This window comes from Fusarium poae, chromosome 2, assembly GCF_019609905.1.
Source record: "Fusarium poae strain DAOMC 252244 chromosome 2, whole genome shotgun sequence".
Classification (NCBI taxonomy): Eukaryota; Fungi; Ascomycota; class Sordariomycetes; order Hypocreales; family Nectriaceae; genus Fusarium; species Fusarium poae.
The window spans coordinates 6,781,430-6,801,379 of record NC_058400.1 but is presented as its reverse complement, the minus strand read 5'-3'; the positions used below and the strand labels follow the sequence as shown (position 1 = coordinate 6,801,379).

The 19,950-nt window shown below is 47.1% G+C and overlaps 10 protein-coding genes across 10 annotated transcripts; 7 read left to right on the top strand and 3 right to left on the bottom strand.

The window, feature by feature from the left end:
- Positions 1-337: 337 nt before the first annotated feature.
- FPOAC1_006303 (uncharacterized protein) lies at positions 338-1,369 on the top strand (the record flags this gene model as incomplete). Its single annotated transcript, XM_044850788.1, has 2 exons — positions 338-426; positions 478-1,369. The coding sequence occupies 2 exons, from the start codon at positions 338-340 to the stop codon at positions 1,367-1,369; spliced, it is 981 nt and encodes a 326-aa protein (XP_044709500.1).
- Positions 1,370-1,743: 374 nt separating this feature from the next.
- FPOAC1_006302 (uncharacterized protein) lies at positions 1,744-2,661 on the top strand (the record flags this gene model as incomplete). The annotated part of the gene is made up of 1 exon (XM_044850787.1): positions 1,744-2,661. One exon carries the CDS (start codon positions 1,744-1,746, stop codon positions 2,659-2,661), a length of 918 nt encoding a protein of 305 aa, XP_044709499.1.
- Positions 2,662-2,763: 102 nt separating this feature from the next.
- Positions 2,764-3,786, bottom strand: FPOAC1_006301 (uncharacterized protein; the record flags this gene model as incomplete). The annotated part of the gene is made up of 1 exon (XM_044850786.1): positions 2,764-3,786. One exon carries the CDS (start codon positions 3,784-3,786, stop codon positions 2,764-2,766), a length of 1,023 nt encoding a protein of 340 aa, XP_044709498.1.
- Positions 3,787-4,211: 425 nt separating this feature from the next.
- On the bottom strand, positions 4,212-6,591 carry FPOAC1_006300 (uncharacterized protein; the record flags this gene model as incomplete). The annotated part of the gene is made up of 2 exons (XM_044850785.1): positions 4,212-4,302; positions 4,352-6,591. The coding sequence occupies 2 exons, from the start codon at positions 6,589-6,591 to the stop codon at positions 4,212-4,214; spliced, it is 2,331 nt and encodes a 776-aa protein (XP_044709497.1).
- A 409-nt stretch (positions 6,592-7,000) lies between these two features.
- FPOAC1_006299 (uncharacterized protein) lies at positions 7,001-9,598 on the top strand (the record flags this gene model as incomplete). The annotated part of the gene is made up of 2 exons (XM_044850784.1): positions 7,001-9,343; positions 9,398-9,598. 2 exons carry the CDS (start codon positions 7,001-7,003, stop codon positions 9,596-9,598), a joined length of 2,544 nt encoding a protein of 847 aa, XP_044709496.1.
- Positions 9,599-9,945: 347 nt separating this feature from the next.
- On the top strand, positions 9,946-10,899 carry FPOAC1_006298 (uncharacterized protein; the record flags this gene model as incomplete). The annotated part of the gene is made up of 1 exon (XM_044850783.1): positions 9,946-10,899. One exon carries the CDS (start codon positions 9,946-9,948, stop codon positions 10,897-10,899), a length of 954 nt encoding a protein of 317 aa, XP_044709495.1.
- An 886-nt stretch (positions 10,900-11,785) lies between these two features.
- Positions 11,786-12,703, top strand: FPOAC1_006297 (uncharacterized protein; the record flags this gene model as incomplete). The annotated part of the gene is made up of 1 exon (XM_044850782.1): positions 11,786-12,703. One exon carries the CDS (start codon positions 11,786-11,788, stop codon positions 12,701-12,703), a length of 918 nt encoding a protein of 305 aa, XP_044709494.1.
- A 564-nt stretch (positions 12,704-13,267) lies between these two features.
- Positions 13,268-14,998, top strand: FPOAC1_006296 (uncharacterized protein; the record flags this gene model as incomplete). The annotated part of the gene is made up of 3 exons (XM_044850781.1): positions 13,268-13,676; positions 13,736-14,591; positions 14,647-14,998. The coding sequence occupies 3 exons, from the start codon at positions 13,268-13,270 to the stop codon at positions 14,996-14,998; spliced, it is 1,617 nt and encodes a 538-aa protein (XP_044709493.1).
- Positions 14,999-15,708: 710 nt separating this feature from the next.
- Positions 15,709-17,670, top strand: FPOAC1_006295 (uncharacterized protein; the record flags this gene model as incomplete). The annotated part of the gene is made up of 1 exon (XM_044850780.1): positions 15,709-17,670. One exon carries the CDS (start codon positions 15,709-15,711, stop codon positions 17,668-17,670), a length of 1,962 nt encoding a protein of 653 aa, XP_044709492.1.
- Positions 17,671-17,847: 177 nt separating this feature from the next.
- Positions 17,848-19,520, bottom strand: FPOAC1_006294 (uncharacterized protein; the record flags this gene model as incomplete). The annotated part of the gene is made up of 3 exons (XM_044850779.1): positions 17,848-19,320; positions 19,392-19,398; positions 19,447-19,520. The coding sequence occupies 3 exons, from the start codon at positions 19,518-19,520 to the stop codon at positions 17,848-17,850; spliced, it is 1,554 nt and encodes a 517-aa protein (XP_044709491.1).
- Between the last annotated feature and the right edge of the window lie 430 nt (positions 19,521-19,950).

The window sequence follows — 19,950 nt, the reverse complement described above, 5'->3', positions numbered from 1 at the left end:
TCACCTGAGTGATACTAGACTAGAACAATGATAATCAGCAAATTATTCATCTAAAATGACTGACTGTGGGATGAGCAAAGGTAGTTTGCCACTGACTGATCAACTTACTGATCCCTGTATGCATCATGATGATAAAGTCCTTCCCAATCAGATCAGACCAACCCCCGCCCGGCAAATGAGTCACGCACTTCCTTCACAATCTTCCTGGCAATCGTGGAAGCTTGAATGCGTCAGCCAGATAAGGTCTAGAAAAAGCGTACATAAGTAGAGTTTTTTCTTCTAAAAGGTTCATGAGATTGTCATCCAACTTTTATTTGATCAATATTGAGCGGTAATCATGTCATCCACAAAACTGACCTGTTCACTCTGCGATGTGTCGTTTGAAAATAGCCAGGAGCATAGAATACACGCAAAAAGTGAATCACAGTAAGTGTGTATTTTCCTGTCATCGGCTACTGCATGCTAATTCTACCCAAGTATAGCAGCTTTGAGACAGCGCGCGGTGGCTTCAGGGTTGATAGACGAAAGAATTGATGATGACCACACATACACCGGCCAGACACAGGCAACAGATGGCTTACAAGAACAACTATCAGGTAGCGATACCGAAACTTCAGATGAAGTCCCCAATGATGAAATGCCAGAGTTTGAGCCTGAAAAATGCATCATCTGCACCCAAAACAACAAAAGCTTCGATGACAATGTCCAACACATGAAGACAGCACACAGTCTGCGGATCCCGTACGAAAACCACCTGAGTGTGGACTTGGAGACATTGATCTGGTATCTTCACTTTGTCATTAATACCTACCGTGAGTGCATTTATTGCGGAACGAGAAGCCGTACCGTTCAAGGCATCCAGCAACATATGGTGGATAAAGGCCATTGCAGAGTCGAAATGTCAGACGAGATGTTGGAATTCTATGACCTTGAGGGACTGAAGAAATACGAAACGGAAAACGGTGTTGCCATCGACAACGAAACCCTTCGACTATCATCTGGAAAACTGCTATCACATCGTACGGCCCCAGCACCTAAGAAACCCCATCGAGAGACAGCTCAGGATGATGCACAAAGTCAAGATAATCAGACTGCTCTGCCTGGAAGTGTGTCGTCGGATGCGCTCACGACGAAGGATAGGAAGGAGGCAGCGTTGGCGTCTCAGCTTGCCAGACTGAGCGTAAGAGACCAGCAAAGTTTGATACACATGTCGTCTTCGGAACAGCGTAGCTTTTTGCTGCAGAGAAAGAAGGAAATGGACACGGCACGGCGGTCAGAACGGAAGATGCGACTCAAGACAGAAAGGGTCAACAACAAGACCATGATGAAGACCTTTCAGAACGATGTGCCGGGTCCAAAGAATGGCTGAATAGGTACCGTTTTAACTTGACAAATATTCATTTTGCATCAACTAGTATATAAAATGTTAATAACATGGTGTTGAAATTGAGATTACAGTATTGCCTGTAGTTGTCATTCATTATGTTGACTTTACTGCCCGCTTCCAGTGTATGAATACGATGGCTCAGGTAGTGGAGGTACTTTTTACAGGCCTATCGCTAAAAATGAGGGGGGATAGCGGTTGGCCACTAAATTGCGGGGTTGTCTCCAGTCGGTGGTGAGGCCGGCAGAAGAATTGCCCGCGTCGAAAGTGAAATAAACATATGATATAACACAAACCACTAACTCTTGGTACAGCAACCCCAATAACGAACAGAAACAACTCGCATTGTCAATAACAAAATGACATCCGAAGATCAAGAAAGCCGCACTCTACACCTTGTAGGCATCGGTGTTGGCCACTCCATCGCTCCGCCCATGCACAACCACATCGCACAGTCTCTTGGGCTTCCATGGACCTTTTATGCCACAGAGTGTACCACTCTCGATGAGCTGATGGAACTCGCGAGAAAGGATACTACGGCGGGTCTGGTCGTCACAATGCCTTATAAGAATGCCATCCTCCCTCGACTCGACGTCTTGGATGACCTTTCCACCACCATCGGTGCTTGCAATAACGTCTATCGTGATTGGGAAGACCCCAAGAAATTACACGGAACCAACACCGACTGGCGTGGCATCAAGGGTTGCTTACTCGAGAAGGGAGATCAGGCTGGTGTGCCTGTTCTGAACAAGCCAGCTCTGATAGTTGGTGCAGGAGGTGCGAGCCGAGCTGCTGTCTACGCATTGAACTCTTACTTCAAATCATCGGTTATTTACGTACTCAACCGTGATTCCCAGGAAGTAGAGGATCTCGTGAAAGATTCGCAAAAGCTTTCGCCAATCCCCAAAATTGTTCACGTCAAAGAGGGCGATGCTCAAAATCTTGAGACTCCATACTACGTTGTTGGTACGGTGCCTGATCTTGAACCCAAGAGCCCCGAAGAACTCGCTGTCAAGGCCTCTCTCGAGGACTTCCTTTCACGCCCGGAAAAGGGCGTACTACTCGACATGTGCTTCAAGCCTAGACGTACCAGGATGATCAAGCTCGCAGAACAAAAGGGATGGCCTACGGTTGAAGGAACTCACGTTATCGGATATCAGATTGAGGAACAGTGGAGGCTTTGGGCCGGGGCTGAGAAGGTTAAGAAACTTGACAAGGAAGGAGCATGGAAGGTTCTGATGGCTGGAGCAGAAAGTAGTGCTGGTATCAACTTCTAGTTTTCAAAATACTCATCAAGTCAAGGTTGATATCATTCTCGATATTGTATTGTGCATGACATATCCTCTAATACTTCTATATCATTGTACACTGTAAATATCTCAATTCAACTGTAGCCGCTGAACAAACTTGTTCCAAGCTTTAATGCCCCTCTCAGCATGCTTCTGTGGCACATCTTTTCCTTCCTCGGACATTGTTCTTGAGAAGAGCTCCATAGAAACATATCCCTTGTATCCCATATCGTGAATCAATGTCTTGGCAATCTTCTCTACGGGAAGATAAGCACCACGATCTTCCTCGTACATAAAGGCTCGGGCATTTCGAGACCAATTCATTCTTGCGGGGTTTCCATCCACGTGGAATGGGTGACCCTTGACCAGAGGCGACTCCATTCTCTCCGCATCAACAACCTGGATGTAGAACACCTTGTCCAAAGTGACATCGCGAACAAGTCTTTCCAGAGACTCTTTCATGTCTTGGTCTGCGTTAGGTGTCATGCCAGTTGGTGAGGCAGGGTCACCCCAGACGCGTCCAGCAATATTGAAGGTGTCGAGACACAAGCCAAAGTTGGGCCTGTTGACCTTTTGGGCTACTTCCCATGACTTCTCCCAAGTGTCAACATGTGTGCTCCAGCACAGAGCTTCATATGCAAAACGGATTGGAGGATCTTGTTTGAGTCCCATATCGGCCAGTTCGACCAAATCGCTGACAATGACATCCATGTCTCCGGTCAATTGGTCAGCAGGAAGGAAGTTGGCTGGAATCTGAATCGTATTGGTGCCCAGGCGCTCGGCGATTTTGAACCACAGTTTGATCTTTTCGATCAGGCGGGCGTGTTGCTCACGATCCAACAGGCCCTCATAGAATAAGAAGGGCTGGAGACCAATCACTGTGAGATCCAGTCCGTCCAACAACTGTCGAATACTGGATGCTGCCGACAGTATCTGGTCACCACTTGGAGTTTCAACATTGTGTAGTCTTTTTGCCTCGTACTCAAGATCCTCGTAAAAGACTTCGATGCCTTGGAATCCTTGGGATGAAGCCTGCTTAGCTTTCTCGGCAAACTCATGTGCCCATGCTCGGCCAAGCGAGGCAGATAAGATAGCGGGACGGAATGTAGCCATTGTGATTGATGTCGAAATAATGCTAATAATTGATAATTACTAGAGCTGTAGTAACTTCTGGTGAGGCTTGGTATTATGTTGTTGGAGAAGTGATATCATGACGAGGGGCGGCAGAATGCTGTTCCGGCAAAATTGGGCCTCGGATATGTCTGTCTGATCAAGTACCAGCTACTAATTCTGATCTGCCAACTCGCTGTACAGTACATGTTTTGGTGACTTCTGGGGCAGGCCCACATTAAGCTTGCTTTCACTAACATATCGTGACTCTGATAATCATTTTACCCAACTCCTCGGTTCATGGGAAGTTCTTACTTCGGAACGCTTGTGTTATTAACGCCTCGCTACGGTTAAAGTGGTATTATTTTTGCCCTTTTAGTAGTACAATATATAGCACCGTCAAGTCCAATGTCTTCGACAGCCATTTCTCAAAACTCCATATCAAAGATGTTATCCATACTACTCGATGGGTTGTCAAGTAGGCCAAGGTGTTGCATAAACTCAGGAGGGTTAGCCAACCTGTGGAATGGTCAATATTTGTCACTTGTATATGCATGGGAGAAATTACCAGTCGGTTGAATCCAATGTCGCAAGGCTATCAAACAGACCGTCGTCCTCCAAATCGTCCCTCGAGGTAAGTCTTGTCGCATCAAAAGTCGCGCTGTCTTCCAATGCGAGTGGTCGGGGCAAACTGGCTGTCGAGACACCATCCTGTGCTGTTGAAGAATGAATGACTTCTAGTTGCGTACTCAGTGCCAAAGTCGTAGCTGGTATATCGGAGATTGTATTTGCTCGAGGTTGTATAGGTTCATTTCTTAATGCAGGATGTATTGACTCTGGTACGTTAGTTCTTGCTTGATTGATTGAGCCAACGTCTATATGGGGCTCTTCATTGAAGATGACTTCCAATGAACCCATAGATGTATCGATATGTCGCTGAAGGAGATTAAAATCATCTTGAACGTCAGTACCTGTATACTGCAAATGGTGTCGACCGATGGCCTTCTGTAAAAGTTCCAAACAGCTCTGGACCACAGGTGATACGGAGCAACGTCCCATGGAGCGGACTCGGATCTCTATCAGGTTCACGAAGGATGCGATGCTCCTCCAGTAACCATCTGGACGCCACGAGCTTATGCCATGTGAGGCCAGACGTTCTGCTGATGCAATCTCGTGTGTAGCAACAGTGGCCATCCAAAGGCATAGCTTTTGGGGAGGTATATCAGCAGTAATTGGAGGGTCCTCGACGAGATTTTGCTGACACGTAAGCATCATTTCGTCTAGATCTTTATCTGATAAAGGTCGCCTTTGCTTATGGGTCAAGTCGTTCAGCTGAGATATGACCTGGAGTAGTCTGTTGAAAGTGCTTATCACATGTCCAGGCGCATGAGGATCTGATACCTGCCGATCTGCAATGGCTCTGGTGTCTACTAGAATCCTAGGCTGCCATGGCTCCCACTCTTCTATTCCGTCAGTCGTAAGAAGAGTTTGAGGCGAGATATCCGAGGATTGTAAACAAGTTACAGTGCCCAGTCGTGATGCAATAATGGTCTCCAGTGCCACACATCCCAAGACAGTCCTTTTAACGTCATCACCGTATAATAATTGTTCTTCGGTCGAGTTTCGTGAAATAAGCCCGAGTGATGTTGCTGTATATACTGCGCGACCGATAGCGATCCAAGCATCCGTCCAGTTCTTGCAATCCATCTCATGCAAAGATAGTATGAGGAATGTTTTGATATGACCCAGATCGTAAGCGACGGGGTCAGAAAATAAAGAAGATCGAGTCAAAGCTTGCAGCGATCCAACTCGATAGTTATGGTCGAGTGACGGTTTCGATATGTTTTCTATGGTGCTAGCTTGATGGGAGGCGTATATGAGTACAGCATGTAAGAAGGCTAATTCTCCGGGTGAGGGTGAATTGGCAGACTTTGATGGGTTATTTGCTACTGTGTACGCTGTACGTAGAAGCTCGTGCTTCTGGGAAATGGGTAACCAACTATGCGTGGTTTCGAAGTAGACGTCCATGAGGTATGGCCAGTTCGTAGGTAGTTGAGGTATGAGTGACAGAGATGATCTAGTACTGTCTGATGTAGGGACGTTCTGTTGAGGGGCAGTGGATACCTGTGATTCTACCTCTACATAATGATTAGAGGGATGGGCTGAGACGACTGGCGTAGGAGGTGAGTCGAAGAGTGTCATTCCTTGTGGTGTGGTGTCCGTATTCATCGGCGTCAAGAGGGCATTCGCATCGTCATCTTTCGATGACTGAGATAACGCAATGGCTTCGACTACTTTTGTATCAAAGAACCGAGTTGAGTCGGCGCCATCTTCATCAGTTTCTAAGCCCTCTGACGCAAGGAGATTTCCAGCTTCTTTGGCCAAACTGCATTTACGCCATGTTTCAAGTAAGAAATCGACAGACATATCGGATTCCCGAACTTTGAGTAAGGCCGGGCGGAAAGAACTTCGTTCGGTCTTGCCTTGAAGTAGCCCGCATATCCAGGCTTCACTACCCTCGATTGTGGTGATGATTAACCCCAGCAAGACTTCGATGGCTCTGACGTAACCAGGGCGAAGGCCGCGTTTCTTGGATGGACCATAGCTGCAAACACGGTCGTTGTCGGCGCAAGACTTACATGAAGGCCTTTGACCACCACAGCGGTCTTTACGTCTGCGGCATTCATTGCAGGCTCTTGTGACACGATGTCTGTTCCTTCCATTCGATCCTTCGTCAGACTCATCAGCCTCTGTCCTTGCTCGCTTTGGACCTCTCGAGAGTATCTTTGATGGGATTCCGGTATCCATTTGACTTTTTGTTCTCGACATGTTGTGCCCAGAACCAATTGATAAGTTGCCTGTGCTGTTCTGTTCTGTCCTACTCCATGTGGTTGATCTTTCTCTCTGGGTCGTCAACGAACTGTACCAGGGTCAACCGTTGTATCCAATCAAGCTATTGACTTTGAGATCTAACCATATGAGGTAAAGTGATGCGGGGTAACAAGGCTCCATGTTTACAAGCGTGATATTGGCGGCAAAGACTTCTGCCGCCTATCCTCGATTGGTTGAGACAACTTACCAGGATCTTCAGCCACTATTACTGGCGAAGAGTGCTAAATTACGACAAAGCTGGGGGTTACAATAGCTAGGGACCTTTTCTAGGACCTCCATGATACTGTAATCAATTTTATTACTTGCCTCTATCGACACGCTCAACATGTCTACAACGCCGCGGTTAGATGATGAAGCTACTCGTATTACCAGATCACCATACACGCCATCCACACGGGCTGGTACACCAAGAGTGCTTTCAGAGTACTCAAACGCGCCTACTCCCAAAACTCCAAAGTCTAGAACATACAGTCCGGACACAACACGGCGGATAACAGACTATGCACCTGACGCATCAATCGCACTCATTGGTATGCGCGGAAGTGGCTTGTCCACATTAGCCGTCTTAGCTTCAAGCACCTTGGGCTTTCGAGTTCTGGATGCCGACCAATACTTCTACAAAGTCACTGGCCTCTCAAGAGCGGCTTACAAATCTACCCATGGCATCTCTCAGTATCGTCAGGAGGAACTGCAGTTGATGAGATCCATGCTCTTCGAAAACCCAACTGGAGCTATCATCGTCTGCGGGCCTGGTGCTGTGGAAGGAAAGGGGAGAGAATGGCTTGCGGAATTTGCCAAAGAACATCTCATTATCTATATCTTACGCGACGCCGAGGATATCCAAAGACACTTGCGTGTGTTTGATCTAGACACAATCCGAAATCTCATCCGTCGAGCCACACCAGCTTACAGAAGACTATCAAGCTTTGAGTACTACAACACCTCTGACACATCAATACGTAAATCGAACACCTCGCCTTCACGTGGGGATCTGTCTCCTTCGGCTCTCGCACTCAAGAATGTCGAGAACGACTTTCTCAACCTGATACATGGAATAGTCAAGCGAGATGATTCATACGGCAGATACAAAGCTCGGCATAGCCTGTCGTCTCTGCCCTTAGTTTCGCGGAGCTATACTTATGCGTTGTCTATACCACTAAAAACTCTTACTGCCCTAATATCGGAGCTCGGGGACGTTGACGTAGAGGCCGACGCAGTTGAACTTACCATATCATTGTCAACTGTATGTAAGGACGGGAATGAAATCGACGACGCGATAGCAGATCGCATCAGCAGACAAATATCTATCGTTAGGAGAAATATTTGCCTTCCTATCATCTACCAGGTGAACCCCTACGATATTCATCGAGTCAGCGTGGATGAATACTTCAGAATTCTAGATCATGGACTAAGACTTGGGGCTGAATACCTCTGTGTGGACCTCGAATTCGACACAGCCAAAATCCAAACTCTGATATCGTCAAAAGGCCAAACAAAGATGATTGGTCACTACTCGGCGTCTGGCGATGAAGATGATGGGTGGGATTCTCCGAAGCAATGGGCTATGGTTCAGCGGGCTCAAACTCTTGGCTGCGATATACTTCGTATTTGCAGGAAGGCGACATGTTTGGCGGACAACTTTGCGGCACGACACTTTTGCCATCGTGTGAAGTCCTCCCAACGGTATACAATCCCTGTGATAGCGTACAACACTGGCCATCTTGGACGCATGTCGTGTTACACGAATTCGATTCTCAGCCCTGTCACTCATCCACTTGTCCGCAAGTTAGCACCCGAATGCCCGTCAATTTCACTCCTGACTGTCCAAGAAGCCCAGAGAGCAACGTTTGCATCATTCTTGCTCGATGACCAGTTCTTCGGTATATACGGAAACAACACTTCACAGAGTCTGTCACCTGCCATGCACGAAGCTGCCTTCAAGTTACTGGGTATGCCCCACCGTTACAACATCTACACAAAAGACTCAATGGATGAGCTTTTTGAGATGGTCCAGGACGTCAAGTTTGGAGGAGCCAGTATTACTGCCCCTTTCAAAACTGCCGTGATTCCAAAAATGGACTTTCTCAGTGAGGAAGCCAAAGCTATTGGGGCTGTCAACACCATGATATGCCTAAAATCGCCAACAATGGATTCCTTGCTCGACAGAAACACAACTGCACCAACTGTAGCGCTCTTTGGTGAGAACACTGATTGGATCGGTATACATACCTGTGTTCAGCGCAATCTATCGCCTATCAATGCTGTGAGGCGGCGAACAACAGGGCTGATAGTGGGTGCCGGTGGAATGGCTCGAGCAGCCGCCTACGCCTTCATCCGCCTGGGGATCAAGAACATTGTCATTCATAACCGTACACGGTCAAAAGCAGAAGACCTCATCGCTCAATTCAAGAACCCAAGAAGCTGTATCACCAGGGAAGATGAGGTTGATTCGGCGGTCTTTGGAAGGGGTAGTGAGAGTCCAGATCGCATGACAGATCCAGTGTTTAAAATACTTGATTCCAAGACTGACACATGGCCAGAGGAGTTGAGTCTGCCAACTATCGTTGTTTCTTGCATTGCTACTAAGAACATTGATGGCAAATGTTCCGTGGACACGAGTCTTCCTGAAGGTTGGCTGTCGAGTCCAACTGGTGGCGTTGTGATCGAGGTAAGTACCATGCCTACATCACGTTCTGGAGATTAGTCTGACAAGCAATTGTAGCTTTCTTACACGCCACTTGAGACTCCATTGTTACAGCAAACTAAACAGTTGGCTGATAGGGGATGGATTACAGTGGATGGTCTCGAAGTTCTACCAGAGCAGGGCATGATGCAATTCGAGTTGTTTACAACTCGAAGGGCGCCAGCTAATATTATGAGGCAAGAGGTTTTCCAAGCATATAAAAGAAGAGTTGGAAAATGAGGAATGTAATAGTTACATTTTTAGTACTTGAAGTAAGGAACGACAGGGAAGCGAAGCTCTTAGTTGTTTTATTGATGCTATTATCATCGAATATTCATGATTAATCTTTCTAGAAGCAAGAAAATGAGGCAAATGTTGATAGATCCACCCACTAATTGAGATATTCGCCCTGGCCGGGAAATGTCTTTGCCACCTAGGTGTCTATCTATCCCTCATGTTTTATATCCGTTCAGACACAGTTGATATCCTCACTTTGTATCTTTCATCATCAAGCCAAAACAAGTCTACTCCAGATTAGAGTCGAATAATTTTATACTACCTCACTTCCAATCAACCACCAATTAACCATGGTTGCGAACAACAATTCCCCTCAAGGCCAACGACACGAAGGCTGCCAAATTTCCGTGACCAAGGTTATGGACGCTTCCTCAACCAATCCCTCACAAGTCGTGGACAAAAAGCAGTTTTTCATTTTTGGTCACAATATTTCACATTCCCTATCGCCAACTCTACACAACGCCGGTTTCCACGAACTTGGCTTTCCACATCACTACCAGATTCACGAGAGTGAAAACGTAGATCAAACAGTGGAACAAATTATCAATCGCCCAGACTTTGGCGGTGCATCAGTCACATTCCCTCACAAGCTACAAATTGGCAAGCTCTTGGATTCCGTCTCAGAACAAGGACAAAACATCGGTGCTATAAACACCGTTGTTGTGAAAGAGGCTAATGGGCGACGAGTCCTGCATGGCGATAACACGGACTGGATTGGCATCAGAAGATGTATACTCAGATCTGGAAGTCGGGACTTTGCATCATCATCGGCACTAGTACTGGGTGCTGGAGGTGCGGCCAGAGCGGCTTGCTACGCCATCAAAACACTCGGGTTTCGCGAACTCATTGTAGTCAACAGGACTTTATCCAAGGCCGAGGAGTTAGCATCCATGTTCTCAGAACTAAAAACACGTGCCTTCGTTTCACTGGAGGAAGCTGAAAACGCTGGAGATGCCGATATTCGCCTCATCGTGGCGTGTGTACCTGCCGACGATTTGGGAGAAGACAAGATTCCTGTTGGTCTATTCTCAAAACCTGGACAAGGAGTCTTGGTGGAGATGGCGTACAGGCCCCAAGTAACAGGAATGATGACAGTGGCTCAACGAAACTCACAGTGGGATGTATACAGGGGTGTTGATGTCCTCGAAGAGCAGGCGTATGCACAATTTGAACTGTGGACGGGAAAACAAGCTCCGGTAGAGGTTATGCGTAGTGCAATGCAGGCACGAGTAGCAAATGCTTAGACATCCATCATGTCGTTCGTATAGTACGCAATGGTCGCTCTTACTTACACTATCTGCTCAAGAAATATACATAGTAGAAGGCAGAACTTTCCTTCCTCGTGTCGAATACAGGGTTGATGTTATTCTGATTCATACTACACCGATCGTCAACGATACAATAGAAGATACGTATGGCAACTGAACTCTACCCTAAGCATGTACTAGACTTCTCGATCTCAACCGTAAAAGTCTCTCTATCACTATCGGCTACTCGGCTACTGTCCAGGTGAGATCGCGATCCGCTGTACAGTTCTTAGTATGCTTGTCATATGCTTGCGACGACTTTTTGCCTTGCTCCATATGGCCATCAGCCGAGCGGTAGAAGCTTTACCCGCCCGATATCTGGTCTAGCGGCAGGACGATGGCTTGTAATCTACTAAGACATCACACATGGTAGATGGAGTGACATTGGTCTCATGAACTAATGAAAGCAGTCTTCCAGACGTCTTCATGCTTACTAGCTGGTCGAGAACCGGTTCGATTACGATAGCTGTCCCGAGAGTTTGGTCTAATCTGAGTATGTACATATTGACTAAGACAATCTTGAGAGGGCAACCGTACATAGAAGTGATCATTTATGCGGGCGTCTTTAAATTCAAGCGGTCTGCTACCCCGCGGCGAATCCACTTATAGTCAAGTGTGACCAGGGAAGAATTATCATCAGCGCCCAATTGAGAGAAGGATATGGATCCAGAAAAGACGCTATTGTCGCAGAAACTAACCCTAAGATCCCAACGTACTTTTAAGTCTCGGGTACCTAAAGAATTACAATTACACTCACAGGCAAGAAGTCTCACAAGCAAGAAGTCTCACACATACTCACCAGCATCATTTATACGTTTTCAACATGGATCAAAGTGAACTCCAGCAGCCTCGCTGCACCTATCTATTCGGCTACCCTTTACAACACTCATTGGCACCTCTCCTTCACTCAACTATCTTTCAAAATCTCAATGTGCCATGGACTTATGAGCTGATTGAATCTGTCGACAAGGGTGATTTTATACCCAAACTCAAGGCCAGCAACTGTATAGGAGCTGCTGTCACTATGCCGCACAAGGTTGCCTGGATCAACGAGTGCGATGAAGTGACAGACGAAGGTCGGGCGATAGGCGCTATCAACACTGTCTACATTCGCAATGACAAAGTCACGGGTGAAAGAAAGTACATCGGTACCAACACAGACTGCGTCGGAGTTCGCGAGTCCTTCCTACAGAACTGTCCCGGAATCACGGAAAAGAGCAAGGGAAAGCCGGCGCTGGTTATTGGTGGCGGAGGTGCCTGCAGGAGCGCTGTCTACGCTCTACACAAGTGGCTGGGCGCCAGTGAGATATATCTTGTTAACCGCCTGAAGGAAGAGGCAGATGCAGTGATTGAGTCCTTTTCAGCGCTGGAGGACGGCCCAAAGATGACCTATATCTCCTCTCTGGAGCAGGCAAAGGAGCTAGAGACGCCTGTCCTTTTTGTTGGAACCGTCCCCGACTTTCCGCCCAGCACGGAAGGCGAGATCTTGGCACGAGACATTATTACTGAGTTCGTTCAGAGGAATGAAAAGGGTGTCTTGCTCGAGATGTGCTATCACCCTAAGATAGTTACGAGCTTGTACCGTCTTGCTGAGGATAACGGATGGAAGGTGATCCCTGGAACAGAGGCTATGATCTACCAGGGTATCGCGCAGGAGGTTCTCTGGATGCAAAAGCCATTGAGTGACATGCCCCTTGAAGCTGCCAAAGCGGCGATAGCAAAGGCTCTCGGATCCAAATGACTAGTAACTTAGCAAGCCATATCTACATAAGAAATAAGTTCTAGATTCCAGTCCCTCTATGGATTGTTTTAATTGTGCACCTATGGAAAATATGCATTATTTGTGCGTTCTCTCTAAAACCTCAAGTGGCTGCCGTATCCGTGAAGAGAGAGAGAACGAAGCGATAATATTCATGTGATGCTTCCGGTCATCCAATGAATGATTCCACATTAGTTCTTTCAAGCAATGTACCGGGGTGAGTGCATGCACTAGATTAAGCGGTCTACCTTAACGGGAAGATTCCGTCCGATTGAACAACGCCCTTTGGTACTGTAGCTTGGCAAGTTGGAAGCGGCAATTGTCTTTTCCGCCCACCACCTGGTCCAGATCATGGTCAGATTACCTGGGGTAACGATCCGGGGTAACTAACAGATCTGGGGTAGTACCCCTTTCTCCGCATTGCTTAATTGCAGCCGATCCCAGAGATGCATATCTACCATCATAACCGCCCCTCTTCCTGTGCCTCATCTCCTCATCATTATACCTTGTAAACATTCATCTTCATTACCATTGACAACAATCAAGATGGTCAAGAACATATTCGCCAGGCCCAAAGATGACTCGGCCAATCCAGCACCTCCAGAAGTTTACAACTGGAGAATCTACGCCCTCGCAGCTTCTGCAGCGCTGGGATCTTCCATGTTTGGCTATGATTCAGCTTTCATCGGAGGTACTCTCTCACTTCCCTCCTTCCAAGATCGTTTCAATCTTGCCTCTGAGACCGGTACTGCGTTGGCATCACTAAAGGCAAACATTGTCAGCACTTTCCAAGGCGGTTGCTTCTTTGGTGTCCTACTCTGTTATTACCTGACCGAGAAACTTGGCCGTCGATGGGTTCTTATCATGTGTGGTATCATCTTCAACCTTGGCGCTATCGTCCAACTCTGTGCTGATGGCAAACTGTCCTTTATCTATGCCGGTCGTGTCCTTACTGGTATGTCACCCGCCCTTCGAACAAATATTGATGCAACCGCTAATGTCTATCGAATACAGGCCTTGCTGTCGGTGCATCGTCCATGATCATTCCTGTCTACATTTCCGAATCCGGTCCACCTGCCATTCGAGGACGTCTTATTGGCATATTCGAAATATTCCTACAGTTCTCGCAGATCATAGGTTTTTGGGTTAATTACGGTGTTAACCTCCACATTTCTCCCACATCCGATGCGCAATGGCATATCCCGTTTGGACTGCAGCTTGCTCCTGGAACGTTGCTTGTTATTTGCATGTTCTTCCAGCCAGAGTCCCCTCGTTGGTTACTAAACGCTGGACGAACCGACCAGGCTCGCAAGGTCCTACAGCGTCTTCGACAACTACCCGCTGACCACGCATACCTCAATTGGGAGATCAACACTGTTCTGAACCAGATAGAAGAAGAAAAGGCTATGGGGGCTGATAGAAGCTTCCTCGCTAAATTACGTGAGGTGGTGGGACCAACCAACAGACCTCGTCTCCTTCTCGGCATCGCCCTCATGTTCATCCAGAATATGTCCGGTATCAACGCGCTGAACTATTATTCCCCCTCTATTTTCAAGTCTATCGGTTTCACTGGAACAAGCGTTGGGCTCCTCGCGACTGGTATCTTTGGCATTGTGAAGGCGAGCGCCACAGGACTTTACATGATCTGGGGTGTCGACGCTCTTGGCCGTCGCCAGTCATTGATGATTGGATCATCTGGAGCCGCGATTTCACTCTTCTATCTTGGAATCTATTCTAAGCTATCAGGGTCTTTTGATGCTGGAATGGCCCCTACAGAAAAGACCCCTGGCGCTTATGTGGCTATTGTTATGATTTATGTCTTTGCTATCTTTTATGCAATTTCATGGAATGGAATTCCTTGGATCTTTTGGTACGTCTGTCTGTTCCTTATCAATGGAGGCCTCATTGCTAACATATCTTGTCAGTGCTGAAATCTTCCCCATGGCTATTCGTTCTATTTGTCTAGTCTTTACGACTTGTGCCCAGTGGCTTGGTCAATTCACCATCGTGTACTCCACTCCTTACATGATGACTGACATCAAATACGGAACATTTCTTCTATTCGCATGTTCCGTCGTCTTTGGATTGGTCTTTGCTTTCTTCCTCGTTCCAGAGACAAAGGGTATCTCTCTCGAGGACATGGATATACTATTCAGCCGAAAGGGCATGCCCCGTACATGGCGCCGTCAAACAAATGATGTTATTGCGGAACGACGGGCCGCAGAGGAAGTTTATGGCAAGCAGGGTGAGAGTATTGTGCACGAGGAGAAGGCGTAACGTTGACTTGATGCAAATGGATGGTAGAAACTTCAGATAATTTCGGTAGCAAACTCTAATCGGTGATTCACATGGTGTGGAAACGCGGCTGTGTTTAGGTATTCTTCATAGCACTGGATCAATCATGGACGGGGGGTACGTACCTATGCTAGTAGCCGGTATCTCCGGTGTCACAACAATTGTCAGGCCAACAAGAGCCACTCATTAACTGTTCCACTGGTCCTTGTCACTGTGATTCGTTTCATCGTATACGTCATTTGCAAATGCGGACGGGGCTTAGCTGGACTGCCGATCGATCCGAGATTCGACGGCTCAACCGCCGAGGGATCCAAAAAAAGATTAGGTATTTACGGCCATACAAGATTGGGATTGGTTCAGATGCTTTTTGTTAGCAGCATAATGAAATCTGCCAACAATCTGACCTGAGCCAGCGTGGCAGACGCGTCACGCTAACCATTCATGTTGAGTCTCTATGTGACGTTTGACATGTGCTCAGGCCGCCTGCATGGAGTAGTTAACTACTGCGTAGTCTATTGCCGCTTAATTAACCCGTCACCCAGTTAGTTGTTCGTATTTCTTACTACATCCATCGGCCCTCAAGGCTGTGCAGATTTCTACCTCTACTTGAATAGCAATATCCCCAGACATTTCATCAACAATATTTGAGTCATTCATATCGATACCCGGATATTGTGTCTTGTCAAAGCAAAATGCTTGGCCCTCTTGTCTTTACACTATGGCTTACCAGCTCGGCCATTGCTGCCCCGGATGACGCGGGTTTGGTCGCAGCACCAGTAATTGGCAAATCCCTCAGCATCCGGGCACTTCCAGACTCCCCAAGCGGTGGCTATGCACCAAAAGTCGTTGACTGTCCCTCGACGCGCCCTAAAATCCGACTTGCCGATGGACTTTCAGATCAGGAAGAAGCCTGGGTTCGTCGCCGAAGAAACAACACAATAGATCCAATGAAGGATTTGTTATCCCGAGTCAACATCTCAGGCTTTGACGCCGAAAAGTGGATCGAGAAAAACAAAAATAATGCGACTGCGCTACCCAACATCGCCATCGCAGCTTCTGGTGGTGGATACCGAGCCCTCATGAACGGAGCAGGCTTCATTTCTGCTGCTGACTCACGCAATAACGAATCCGGTGCTATAAGTGGTCTTCTACAATCTTCTACTTATTTGGCTGGTCTATCAGGAGGTGGTTGGCTTGTGGGATCCATCTTTGCCAACAACTTCACCACGATTCCTGAACTACAAAAAGGTGACAAGGGCTCAGATATCTGGGCTTTTGACCGTTCAATCTTCAAGGGACCAGAAAAGTCAGGTTTCAGCGTTTTAAACACAGCTAAATACTGGGATGACATAAAAGATGCCGTTGACGATAAGGCGGAAGGGTGGAATACTACACTCACTGACTGGTGGGGTCGTGCTCTGTCTTACCAGCTAATCGATGCCTCTCAAGGTGGTCCTGCCTATACTTTCTCCTCCATCGCCGATACCTCCAACTTCAAAGACGCAGATACTCCATTCCCCATCCTCGTTGCCGATGGCCGTGCCCCTGGTCAACGTATTGTTTCCCTAAACGCAACTGTATACGAGTTCAACCCCTTCGAGTTCGGAACATGGGATCCCACTAGTTATGGATTTGCTCCTGTCGAGTACATTGGCTCTAACTTTACCAACGGAACTGTCGAAAAGGGCGGCGAATGTGTCCGTGGCTTTGATCAGTTTGGATTCGTTATGGGCACATCCTCTTCGTTGTTTAACCAGTTTCTGCTCAACAATATCACCAAGATCGGAGAAGAAAATGACATTCCTTCCCTTGTCGTAAAGGCACTCAAGGGAGTTTTGGTAGCTTTGGATACCAACGATGAGGACATCGCAGATTACTCTCCCAATCCATTCTACAAGTGGAACCCAACAGGCAAAAGCTACAATGCCAAGGACCATCAATTGACCCTTGTCGACGGAGGAGAGGATCTGCAGAATATCCCACTCCATCCTTTGATCCAGCCTGTTCGTGGTGTCGACATTATCTTTGCCATCGATTCCTCCGCAGACACGGAAAATAATTGGCCTAATGGCACTGCTCTTCGTGCGACATATGATCGTGTCGACTCCAGCTTAGGAAACGGAACTCAGTTTCCTTCAATCCCATCAGCTGAAACTTTCATCAACGAGAAGTTGAATCAACGCCCAACACTCTTTGGCTGTGATGCAGACAATTTCACACTTTCAGACGGCCAATTACCTCCCCCTCTTGTATTCTACATCCCCAACGCACCGTACACTTTCTTGAGCAATGTCTCTACCTTTGATCTCTCATACAGTATCCCTGAGCGCGACAGTATCATTCTAAATGCCCTGAACGGTGCCACTCAGGGCAATGGTACTATTGATGAGGAATGGCCCACGTGTGTCGTGTGTGCCATCATGAGCCGAAGTTGGTGGAAGGCCAATGAGACTGTTCCCAAGGAATGCAGCACATGTTTCGACAGATACTGCTGGGACGGGAAGTCGAACAACACAGCTGTCAAGACTTATGAACCTGGATTTATCATTGCCAACGAGACTGCGGCTGCCGAAGACAATGCGGCTGTTGCCGGTTTCACGCCGAGTTGGTATATGTCTGTCTTTGTTGGAGTGGCTTTGTTCTTGGCTATCTAGTAATTAGCATTTGGTTTCTGATTTTGGATGTCCACATAATGTCAAGTATATAATCAGTTATATCTTCTTCAATTATAGAAAGCCATATTCTAGGCATCATTGTTTGACATTCATCTAGATCTAATTTGTCATAAACATACTACCAACGTAGCCCTGGTACCCTCTAGCTGCAGTCTTCTAGTGACTTGCTGGTAACGTTGCCAGGTTCATCGAGCTCAGCAGTCTGGTCAGTTGAGGTACATCAGCAGGGATATCATCCCAGGACAGCAATCCATTCGCTTTTGCGGTTATCATATTCGTGTATACGTCGGCCACCTTTTTACTGTCCCATACACCCTCTCTTCTGCCAAGAGAGCGTAAGAGCCGCACTCCTTCCCACTGTGTTCTCTCATCCTGACACGATATAATTACGTAGGCTATGGGTGGTATTAGATTCGCCTGGAAGTTGAAGATGTGGCCTGTCTGGCTCTTTGAAAGCTCCATGATTGACTCGGCCTTTTTCAAGATCTCCCTACAATCTGATGTCTCAAGATCGCCCTTGATCGAGTTCAACTTGAACCTGGCGCGCCAAGTTGTCTCTTCAAGTTCGAGTACCTTGAAACGGGATAAATCTGACTCTGAAGCTTTCGAGGGATCAAATTTGAGGTTGGCAGCACTATAACGTGCACTCCAGTAGCGGAAGAACGATGCCGTGTCTAATCCTCGCTGAGACTGTGCACAGACTGAGGCATCCATGCCACAGGGATAGCCCATACTCGAGCACATGTGACACTCATTATACACGTCTGTTCCCTGCATCGTTTCCATCTGTGATCGCCACGATGCCGCGGCCTGTACAGAGAAGAATGGGGCCCCCGGTTCCTGTAGATATATTGGATCTTGTCGGTGAAGCCATTTCTGTAATTCGAAAACAAGCTTTGACGATTGGCTATCTCCCATGAAGAAGAAGAGATCGGAAGTAAGGCCACAAATGGCAGGGCCCATATTTTCCATGAATTTCTCTAAATTGTCCTGGTCGCTTCTCAGTCTGGTTCCGCCGTTATGGTTGGAGATGTGATGGTAATTCAACAGAGAAAATGCAGCCTCGAGGTGCCGAGTCACGTTCATGTAGCGACCATACAAACTCTCGATGCAGATGAATATCAGACAACATGTCAAAATCACCTGTAGATTCCTTGCTGGTGATTCCATATACTTATTCATAATCCGAATGGCGTTGTTGTACTGTTTAACTGATGCCTCCTCGTAAGACTGTGAAAGAGACTGGGTCAACGAGTCGGTCTGCGTCTGGAGTTTGAAGGCTTTGTGAGCGCCGCCTAGCGCGCCAATCGCTACTCTAATAGATTCAAATTCATGGCTGAGCGGCAGCACGTACGTGTGCCATATGCTCGTTGCGTTCAAGGAGCTGATCAACTCTGGAACAGTGCATGTCCGGAAATGATGGCAAAGATCCAGCTCTATCGGTGGCCCAAACGTTTCAGGTGATAGTCCTGCCGGGACGAGAAGTCTCGAGGAAATTGCGGTTCGACGGACTACAGCGTCTTGTTGGTTTCGTTTCTTCCTAGGCTTATAGCGTGTTGGCTCTTCGTAACCATCACATGTCCGCTTATCCTTTAGACATCGAAGACACCCTGGCTTTGTCTCATCACACTTCAAGTGGCGGATTCTAAATAATAGTTTAGGTTAATGACGTTTTTAATTAAGCAATCATAAAGGTTTACGAACTTGCTGTTTTGGTTAGCCTTGAAAGTACTACATAACTAATGCTCAACATACCAAGTAGTACAGCCAGATCTGACCTTGGGACCACGCGCTCTCTTCCACTTGGATGACTCGCCCGCTTCCGCCATACCGGCTAGGAGCAGAAAGGGTAATACGTTGGGTTTTTGGTATAAGTATCCTTCAAGAGACGCAACTCCCTTGGTCAAGCAACAGGGATCATTCTTTCATTTGTCTGGAGAACTGAATAAGTCATAGGCATAAGTTGATGAGAAAAGAAAAGTTCCATGATTGAATCGGCAAATCAAAGGTTGGTTTGAATGTGGGGTTTTGAAGCTCGTAGCTCAAGCCTCATTTCCTTGGCATTATCATAATCTCCGTTGTCATGTCCCGGTATAACATTCTTCCGCCCTATGCTAAGTCTTGTGATCTCTCTTGTTAGTGGTTCTAGATGTCCCTCCAGGGTATAAAAATGATTGACAGCTAGAAACATAAGAGACGAAATCAGTGGGTCAGCTTACACAGCCTAGACTGGAGGCTCTGGTCCACTTATTCTTACAC